At 40.7% G+C, this 10,792-nt stretch overlaps 1 protein-coding gene across 1 annotated transcript in view; it reads left to right on the top strand.

Moving 5' to 3' along the window:
- The window catches only part of chmp4ba (charged multivesicular body protein 4Ba), a 7,295-nt gene extending 2,389 nt beyond the window's left edge, over positions 1-4,906 (top strand). Inside the window, exons 2-5 of the mRNA XM_037679754.1 lie at positions 1,937-2,114; positions 3,675-3,789; positions 4,016-4,142; positions 4,223-4,906. Coding sequence (XP_037535682.1) covers positions 1,937-2,114; positions 3,675-3,789; positions 4,016-4,142; positions 4,223-4,287 — 485 coding nt within the window. The 3' untranslated portion in view covers positions 4,288-4,906. The remainder of the gene's footprint in view (positions 1-1,936; positions 2,115-3,674; positions 3,790-4,015; positions 4,143-4,222) is intronic.
- The last annotated feature ends 5,886 nt before the right edge of the window (positions 4,907-10,792 follow it).

Consider the following 10,792-nt stretch of genomic DNA (forward strand, 5'->3'; position numbering starts at 1 on the left):
TTTCAATAGTCTGTCAATACTCTTTCAATAATCTTTCAATAGTCTTTCATTAATCTTTAAATAATCTTTCAATAGTCTTTCAATAGTCTTTCAATAGTCTTTCAATAATGTTTCAATAGTCTGTCAATAGTCTTTCAATAATCTTTCAATAATCTTTCAATAAGGCCCTGTGTGCAGCGTATCTTCTGGGTGACTCTCTCACGGTGGAATACATTCTGGGTGTGTTAGTGGTGCTGCAGGTGCACCCAGCTCAGTGACATAAATACTAGAATATATGTCACTGGCCCAGCTCTTCTTGAAGGCGGGGCCTAACGTTACCTGCCCACTCTGCAGTGATTCACTGGACCAGCTCCTCTCATCATTAGTTACTTTCATTATTAGTTACTTTCAAAGTAACGAACAAATCAAAAAGCTGCAACATGAATGTAACTTTAATGCAACACGTTATAGAAATGTAGTGTAGTAGAAAGTACAGATACTTGATGTAAAATGTAGTGGAGTAAAAGTATAAAGCACCCACATTTAACTCTTCTTAAGTAAAGTACAGATACACGAAAAATGTACTGAAGTACAGAAACGAAGTATTTGTACTTAGTTACATCCCACCACTGGCAGTGTAAACATATTTTATTGGGTAAAACACAAATTGTCCCCTGCCATCTCATAATGACCTTTTATGAAATGTAAAACAGGAAAAGGTTCTTTTCTCAGACTTCTTGTTGGAGTCCACGTAACATATTTTGACATAAATGTTGTAAAAAGCTAAACCCAATAATCACGAGTTCATAAAGAGTTTCCTAGCAGCTGCAGCTCATCAGGTCATGGTTAGTTCAGCTTAATGGTGAAGATTTTATCTTTAAACTGTCATTTTATTTGAGCCTCTAGGGGTCCAAAGTTTAAAACGTTTGGCTCAACAAATCACTCCGTCCTCGTCCAGTTCAAGCCAGTTACCAACTGTTTTTGTTTTGTACTAGAATTAAAAAATACCACCATAGTACAAGTACCATGCCCACTAATTCTAGAGTCCGTAAAACTCAAGTGGTACCCTTTCCTCTAACTCAAACTCCAGATTTTGAACTTGTAGCTTTGTGGTGTTCTAGCTGTACTTGAATGAAGATGCACGAGGAGTTCGAAACGTGTCAAACCTGTTCTGATGATCTCACCTGGATGATTCCTCTCACTCCAAAACTGACGACAAGTATTTAGATTGAAATCAGCAGAGAAGCCCAAGTGGAGTAGAGAGGACGGCAGCCAGTTCTCAACCAGTCAATAAGTTGGTTTCATGTTACTTTTCATTTATTGAACCAGGACAGTAACAGTAGACTGTCTGCAACATATTTACAAGGGATGTGCAAACGGTACAAACCTACCAAAGCTTAGAAAGGCCAGGAAAGAACACCTGCAGCACAAATACCTGTGGAGCGCCTGCATGTTTCCTTCAGTTAGGTTTTTGAAAGACAATAAAAGAATAAACAAAGTTGAGTGTTGTTTCTTCCACTAAACTAATTAAAAAGGTTGCTGTTCTGGTGGATTGGACCCGGTGTTGCACCATACTCTGTGACCTGCAACAGTGCAGCACCGCCCCCTACGGTCATACGGTGGTCACACAATATGACGTCACTACGGATACTCCATGTTAAAATTTTAACATCGATAGATGTCCTAGCAATCGATGTGTAGATTACTAGAGTACACTGTTAATGCCCTAGTGTACATATATGTGTACATATAGGGGTATGTGTGTATATTTATATGTATGCGTATGTATATATGAAATAATAATAAAATATGTAAAATTATAATAATAAATTATAAAAATAATAAAATTATATATAGTATATATTAAAATGCTGGCTAGAACAGAGTGTCACTTTAGAGCAGATCATTTGTTGTTGAAGCCTTGTGGACTGAGCGTTTCCTTGTTTGTGTCGTCTAGCGGCGCTGCAGGCCTTGAAGAGGAAGAAGCGTTACGAGAAGCAGCTGACTCAGATCGACGGGACGCTGTCCACCATCGAGTTCCAGAGGGAGGCTTTGGAGAACGCCAACACCAACACAGAAGTGCTGAAAAACATGGGCTTTGCTGCCAAAGCAATGAAGGCCGCACATGAAAACATGTGAGTGGAACTTTGATCCGGGTTCTGTGCATTTCAACCACTTTTCAATTATGTCACGAGTCATTTTACAAACGTAAAAACTTGGCTCAGCCCTTCTGATTATTCTTCTTTGCTCGTCTTCATCTTCTCAATCATTTCCAAACCGTTCTTTATTCACTCCTCTAATTATGTGCTTAGGAGGTGCATATAAAGTATTCGGTGTAAATACTTTATTTTTGTAGTCATTGTTTATTGCATTTGTTTATAAGACACAATAATTCATGCAAAAACCAACAGACACATTCTTGTTGTTAGTGTTTTATATCACTTTGTAATGTAGCTGTTTTTGTTTTGTTTTTATGTCATTTCTTCTGTTTACTTTTCATTTTATGCTTTTTTTATTTTTATTTAACGGTTATTTTACCAGGATAAAAACCCCTGAGATTAAAAACCTCTTTGTCACGAGAGTCCTGGTCAAGAGGCAGCAACAAATACAAGATAAAACATTACACAGTTAAAAGAAAATGTCAAACTATCAGAAACAGCTACTATAAGACCAGCTAGCTATAAAAACAGGTACTTTTCATTGAATTGGCCTCAGTAACTTTTAGTTTGTGTGTAAAAGTGTTGAGTGAGGTGAATTCAGTCAGTCCCAGAGGTTCTTGTAGCCACTTCCAAGAAGACGGAGCAGCGTGAACGAAACTTCTGGCCCCATTCAGTCGGAGCAAAAGAGACGAAAAGAAGCAGCAAAGCACGAGCGACAAGTCTAAGAGTCAACATTTCTCAGTTAAACTGCAGGACGAGTGTAGTCCGGCAGGAGTCCCAGCAGTGCCTGGTAATAAAAGTTCACCAGAGGGAGTTCCTTCAGGCAGCCAGAGCAGGTCATCCACCGGAGCACAAACCACAGCGTGCGTTGACGTGCTGCAGTTTGTAATGACGCTCGGAGCAGAGAGGTAGACGCAGTCGAGCGTCTGAAGACATCGTGACGAGGCAGTCATGTCCAAACATGTCCATGGTCCAGCACACGCATGAACGTTGCAGAGACCAGCTGCTTTAATTTGAGCCTTTTCACAAGACTTTCCACATGAGGTCTGAAAGTGAAGGACTCAAACTGCCCAAATATTCAAATGTGTGAACCAGCTCCATTTCATTTCCACTGCAGGGGAACACAGAGGGGATGGTTTGTGGATCTGGAGAAGTACATCAATTTAGTTTTATCTGCATTAAGGACAAGTTTTAAATTGAATAAAGATCAATGGATAGCAGCAAAGACTTTTTGTAATAGTTCAATAACCTGAGTAGCAGAGGATCCAGTGCAGTAAATAACTGTCGTCTGCATAAAAGTGCAAATTAGCATCAGACGCATTCTGTCCCAGTTAATTCCAAATTGAAGGATGTGATGTGTGATCTGTTGTCTGTTCCTCGTCTGTGATCTTCATTAAATCAGGTCTCTCTTTAAACGAGTCCTCGAGGCTCAGTGAGACTAACCTGTGGAAATAAAGCTTGAATGAATAAAAAATCATTTCCTGTTCTTTGTGTTTTTGTTGCACATCATCCTTTCTTGTCTCCAATTTTTTTCAGGGACATCAACAAAGTCGACGATCTGATGGCTGACATCACAGAGCAGCAGGAAATAGCCCAGGAAATCTCAGACGTCATATCCAGACCAGTCGGCTTTGGAGAAGAGTTCGACGAGGTGAGAACCAGCAAACACTGTCGGTGGAGTCCGCAGTGAAACCAGTTTAGTTTAAAAACATTCTGTTTTGGTGCATGCTTTTGCATTTACATGTTCCTTTTTAATTATTAATATTCTTTTGCTGTTTGTAAAGTGTTTTATAAATGAAGTTGTAATCGCCGTGGTCCTTAATTAAGGAGTGATCTCTTTGATCATTTGTGAACTCTAATTGATTTCTGTGTTTTAGGATGATCTGCTGGCTGAGCTGGAGGACCTGGAACAGGAAGAGTTGGACAAAAATCTTTTGGAAATTGAAGAACCGGGAGATGTCCCGCTGCCAAGTGTACCGTCAACATCACTCCCGTCAAAGCCAGGTACGCCCCGCTACAGAGCACCCAACTTTGTCTTGGTTCATGTGAAATAAACTCTCCTGCTTTCTTTTTCTCTTTTCAAGCCAAGAAGAAGGCGGAAGAAGACGAGGACGACATGGCCGACCTGGAGGCCTGGGCAGCTAACTGAGCTAGCTTGCCCTGCTAGTCAGCTGTCTGCCCCTTCCTGTCTGTCTTTTTGCCGCCGTACTGGTTCCACATTTCTGGAAGAGAGACAGGGACCCTGAGACTGCTGCTGGCTTCCTGCACTGTCTTAAAACCTTTATCCTTAAATCTAACTACACTCGAAACCTCCAGCACGCACGTGTTTGCCGACCCAGATGAAGGAACGTCGGGCTTTCCTCTTCTGTTGAATGATACAGAATATATGCGTTTGCTTGCGCAGGGCTCTCTTCTCTTCCTTAAAATCAGCAAGAAAACACTCAGCGTCCTGTGGTTTCCGTCTGCGTCACAGAAAAGAGCAAGAATTAGCACTTGGATGCATACTGCCAGGCGGGGGTGGGGGGTGGGGGGCAGGATGGGACTTGTCTCTGGGAGAATGTGAAGAATCAACAGATACGTGCAGAAAAAAAGAAACAGCCATTTTTATGCTTCCTATGTTCATATATCTTTGTTCTATAAAAAAGACAAAAAACTATCTGCTAAATTTGAAAAGCAGCAAAAACAAATGTATCAAAAAATGTAAGACTGTCAAATTACAAAACAAGGACTTGGTACTATTGTTAAGTTTTGCATTGATAAAATTATAATAATAAAGATGACCTTTTCTAGGGGAATCCAGGGTTTGATTTCTCTTTCGATCACGTTTTTTCTGAAAAGCTCGTTCAGCATGTCATTTACTCGTTGGACGAGAGAACGAGAGGGTGTGGCTTTTTATTTAGTTGGCTTGATCTTTAAAACTATAACTCCCGTTTCCCTCAAGGTTGAACTTTTACAGTTCATCTTTAAACTGTTCGTCACTGGCTCGTGCAGGACTTGATTTGAATTTTGCGTCACGTGAGTCGGGTTCAAAGGTCAGACTGCTCTCCACCTGCTCTAATCAATGCTGATCAGGTGTGAATGGAAGATGGGGCTGATTGGGACATTACTGTTTCTTTGAGTCGGATGAATATGAAGGTATGAATTCTCAGTCGCACAAACGATGTTTCTTCAGCTCTGGTTAAAATCACTTCAGACCAGCTCGTTTAAACTTGTAGTGCACACAATAAAATAATTTAATTTATCCATAATTAATCTAAAATAAAGGAGGTTGTCTGTTTTATACACGCAGTTTAAAGATCTGTTTTTTAAAACGGACTCATCACAACGTTCATTTGAAGTAACGCGACGCACGAAGCCACGATGTTTGTGTTTTTAGGCGTAATGTGTTTTATAAATGCAACTGTTGGGCTTCCTGCTAAAATCGTAACACGATGCCTGAAGAGGACGTTTAAACCGATTTCTTCAAAAAAGGCTTCAATTGAAATTCAATTCAAAAATATTTTATTAACCCCAAAGGGAAATGAAATGTAACTCGTTATCCTGGTTTCATTAAGAGATGTTCTAGGAGATGCTGTAGGCAGGAAGGAACTCTTGTAAAGGTCTGTCCCACAGAGGAGCCAAACAAAATGGCCGCAGATGCTGTCCGATCCATCCACCCAGACTCAGCTGGCCTCTCACTTCCCCCGGGCTGAACCCCTCCCTGAGTGATGGACACTCCTCCCAGCAGCTTGTTGAGCTCCTCCTCACTGTGGACAGCCGGCTGCAGGTGTCGGGCGACGATCCCGGTCCTGATGTCGCAAGCCCCGTTTCCTGCCAGTTCCAGGATCTCAGTGGTCAGGCACTCGAGCACAGCTATCAGGGAGACGGGAATGCATCTACGGTACCTCCTTTTCATCTCATTTGAGACTTGGGGCTTTAGTTGAGATGTTATTGGAGCTTTTGAGATGTTAATCAGCTGCTCCTAGTTGTACAAAAAAAATCTACCTTGTCGTCATGGTTACACATCATAAATGTCCAAAAGTAAAAAATAAATAAATAAAACTAAACTAAAGATGGTTTACGTTTAAATCTGGAGCCTAATTCTTTTTTAAGTTTCTGATGCTGTTTACAACTGTTTTACCTCAAATATAAATCGTTCTGTTTGTACAGAAGTATATTGTGACCTGCTGCCAGTTCCTGTGTGGTACTGGAGATGTCTGCATGTTTACAATCTGTGGGATTAGATGAGGATTATTTAAATAAAGCTGGACTCAATCCATTCATCAGCCATGTTGCATTCTCATAAAATTATATTGACTTTCATGCCTTTTATTAATACATATCTGGTGCACCTCGCCTCCCGCACAGTGACCCTGCTACCTGGAAAGGAAGAAGTGGGTAAAGATAATAGATGGATGAAATGTCATACAGTTCAGAGTGTTCTTTTTAAATCCTAATCTAAACTATTTCAAAAGCTTGTTTTTTTTCCCAGATAAACATACCAGTACTTGTTTCCCTCCCATACTGGAGGATTAAACCAACTATGAAGCCGCTCTGGTTATAGTGATGCTTGGCGAGTTAAGAATTCATTCTAACTACCGGTGATCATCATGTTGTAAGTAAGTAAGTAAGTAAACTTTATTTATATAGCACTTATCATAGATACAATCACAAAGTGCTGTACAACAATAAAAAATAAAAGCTTAAAATGAAATAAAATAATAACAACTCATTAATAAAAACAGTAAAAACAGCTGAAAAAAAACAGTAAAACATTTAACTAAAAGCTTGACGAAATAAAAATGTCTTAAGCTGCGTTTTAAAAGAATCAACAGAGTCGTTCACACGGAGAGACAGGGGCAGGGCATTCCACAGGCGGGGGGCTACGGCCTGAAAGGACAGGTCACCCCGAGTTTTAAACCGGGTCTTAGGAACCTTAAGAAGGTTCAGCGCTGAAGACCGAAGGGTGCGGGCTGGAGAATAAGGAAACAACATTTCAGTAATGTATTGGGGGGCCTGTCCATTTAAAGCTCTAAAAGTCAAAACTAAGATTTTAAAATTAATTCTAAATTCAACAGGCAGCCAATGAAGAGAAGATAAAACTGGTGTAATGTGAGCCCTTCTGTTCGTTCCTGTTAAAAGCCTCGCAGCAGAGTTCTGGACCAACTGGAGACGAGCGACGGCAGTTTTGTTAAAACAAGTAAAAAGGGAATTACAATAATCTAAACGAGAAGAAATAAAAGCATGAATAATCATCTCCAGGTCAGATCTGGATAACATTGCCCTCAGTTTAGAAATGTTTCTCAGATGATAAAAGCAGTTTTTTACCAGAAGCTTTGAATGTTTGTCCAAAGACATGGACTGGTCCGACAGAACACAGAGGTTTCTGAGGTTCGGCTGAGAAGAGGAGCCCAGAGAACCGAGGTGTTGTTTAATCCAAGGAACTTTCTGTTCAGGGGCAATGATCAGGGTTTCCGTCTTGTTAGAATTCAACTGAAGGCAGTTGTTAGCTAACCACGCCTTAATATGTGAAACACAGTTTACTAATTCAGCTAACTTATGTAATTCTGAGTCATAAAAGGAACAGTACAGTTGAATATCATCAGCATAGAGATGGTAAGACACATTTCTGAAGCTACTGATAATCTTTCCCAGGGGGGGTGATGTACAGAAGGAACAGAATAGGACCCAACACTGAACCCTGAGGAACACCATTCAGTAACGGAGTGGTCTTAGACTGTATGTTATTAACAAACATTGAAAAGGTTCTGTTGCTCAGATAAGAAGAAAACCACTTAAGAACAGTTCCAGAAAATCCCATCTCATGTTGCAGTCGATGTATCATAATCTTGTGGTCGACTGTGTCAAAAGCTGATGACAGATCCAATAAAATCAAAGCACTGCTCTGACCAGAGTCTGCAGCCATCAATATGTCATTGGAGACTCTTAATAAGGCAGTTTCAGTGGAGTGCATCTTGCGAAAACCAGATTGAAACTTATCAAGAATATTATTATTTTGCAAGAAAGTAGTCATCTGCCCAGCCACTAACTTCTCAAGAATTTTGGTGAGAAAAGGTATTTTTGATATTGGCCTGTAGTTGCAGAGCTCAGTGGGGTCCAAGTTGGGCTTTTTCAAGATCGGATTTAAAATCGTTTGTTTCAAAAAACTTGGAACTGACCCGGTTGAGAGAGAAATGTTAATTAATTCTGCCACATGGGGGCTGACAATATCAGACACCTTTAAAAACAGTGATGTGGGTACAACATCTAGCATGCAGGAAGAAGGTTTGATCTTTTTTAGAACAACCTTCACATCCTCTAAGATGACAGGTGAAAATGAAGACCAGGGGCTCACTGTAGGGACAGAACTGGGGGTGACACCAAGAGCTGATTTAACACTTGCCCTGATGTTGTCAACCTTTTCCACAAAATAGTTTAAAAATCTATTGCAGTCATCTAATGTGAATACAGGCACCAGAGGGAGTGAAGGTGAAACCATATTATTAATGGTATCAAACAAGACTTTAGGATTTTTCTTGTTCATACTCACAAGATTAGAAAAATATGCAGACCTGGCCTGTTTAATCATATCATTTAGAGTTGAGATCAGCTCCTTTAAGTGTAGTCTGTGGACTTCAAGTTTTGTAGATTTCCACAGACGCTCTACCTTACGACATGATCTTCTGAACAACACAATTTCCTCATTTCTCCAAGGACAAGAGTTTTTACGAGAGGATATTTTGTGCTTTACAGGAGCAACCTCATCTAAGACAGACGGGCAGTGACTATTAAAAGACTCCACAAAGGAATCAGCATCACTGCAACTAGCAAAACAACTGGACTCAAAAGATTCTGAGAATTTCTCAACAGCAGATTGATTGATAATTCGCCTTTGAGAAATCACTTTATGAGGACAACTGTTGAGGTTAAAAGACAAATTAAAATAGACACAGCAGTGGTCGGTGACAGGAACATCCACCACACTCAGCTGGTCAATGATGAGACCAAAAGAGAAGACAAGGTCCAAAGTATGTCCCTTCTTATGTGTAGGCCCAGAAACATGCTGTTTGAAATGAAACGCCTCTGTGAGTGACAGTAACTCTGATGCTGCATTGGAGGATGAGTCATCAATATGAATATTAAAATCACCAAGAATTAAAATTTTCTCAAGCTTGATAACAGAAGATAAAAATTCAGAAAAATCCTCTAAAAACGCACGGGCAGGACCAGGAGGTCTGTAAATTAAAACACAATAAAATGAGTCAAAATTCCCAACCTTAGTCATCTGTAGTTCAAAAGAGCTGAAAGAATCTGGCTTCATGAGCCTGCAGGAAAAGCAGTCCTGATAGATGAGCGCAAGTCCGCCTCCTCGCCTGGCAACCCGCGGGGTCCCAAACACGGAACAGTTTGGAGGACACAGTTCATTCAGATGAATAAATTCCTGCTCCCGTTGCCAAGTCTCTGTCAAAAACATGTTGTACAATAATATTCAAACCATTTGGCATTAGATGGGGCTTTCACTGCAAAGCCTACCTGCAACAGTCAGCCTGTTACACATAGCCTGGTTGTGAGTGTCACTGCATGATCTGCACCATGCGTTCAGCTCTGAGCGCAGGAGAGGAGCGCCCACATTGGTCCTGTAGCTTGTATTAAAGAGGAGCTGCGCATGTACAACTTTAACGAGAGTAAGATTGACCTCTGTACAATGTTTTTGTGTTGACAAATCTCCTGTTTTCATTTTGAAGGTTTCCCAAAGAACAAGCTGTGAGGAAGAGGAGGAAGTATCTTTGAGGAGGATTCATCTGAGCAGTGAGGATTTTAAACTGGAGGATTTTGATCAAACTGGTCAGACTGTCCGACTGAGAGATGGTGTGGTACCATGGGTTCACCTTCAGAGAGTAGGAGCATCATTATAAGTTCATTAGAGTTCATAAAGTTACATATTTTATTGTGCGTCACACGGTGAGACACCTCCATGTGTTTCTATGAACAGGTAACTAGAGACTGTAAAGTTCATCTTCATGATGCTTTTTCATTTCAGCTTGAAAACTGCAGGACTACAGGAAGTGAACAAAAGCTGCAGCTGCTCTGTCTGTGGACGCTCAGGAACGTGCACGTCACACACACAACATATGCTCCCATCTAGACGTCATCTCTTTCAGGGAAGACCCTGCATTTTTCAACACGATAATGCCAGACCACATTCTGCAGCAATCACAACATCATGGCTACGTAGGAGAAGGATCCGGGTACTGAAATGGCCAGCCTGCAGTCCAGATCTTTCACCTATAGAGAACATTTGGCGCATCATAAAGAGGAAGGTGTGACAAAGAAGGCCCAAGACGATTGAACAGTTAGAGGCCTGTATTAGACATGAATGGGAGAGCATTCCTATTTCTAAACTGGAGAAACTGGTCTCCTCTGTCCCCAGACGTCTGTTGAGTGTTGGAAGAAGAAGGGGGGATGCCACACAGTGGTAAAATGGACTTGTCCCAACTTTTTTGGGATTTGTTGACGCCATGAAATTTGGAAACAACAGATTTTTCCCTTAAAATGAAACATTCTCTCAGTTTAAACTTTTGATCTGTGATTTGTGTTCTATTCTGAATAAAATATTAGATGTTGGCACCTCCACATCATTGCATTCAGTTTTTATTCACTATTTGTTTAGTGGC

The sequence above is a fragment of the Nematolebias whitei genome, chromosome 7, assembly GCF_014905685.2.
Source record: "Nematolebias whitei isolate Nwh7 chromosome 7, NemWhi1, whole genome shotgun sequence".
NCBI classification, from domain to species: domain Eukaryota; kingdom Metazoa; phylum Chordata; class Actinopteri; order Cyprinodontiformes; family Rivulidae; genus Nematolebias; species Nematolebias whitei.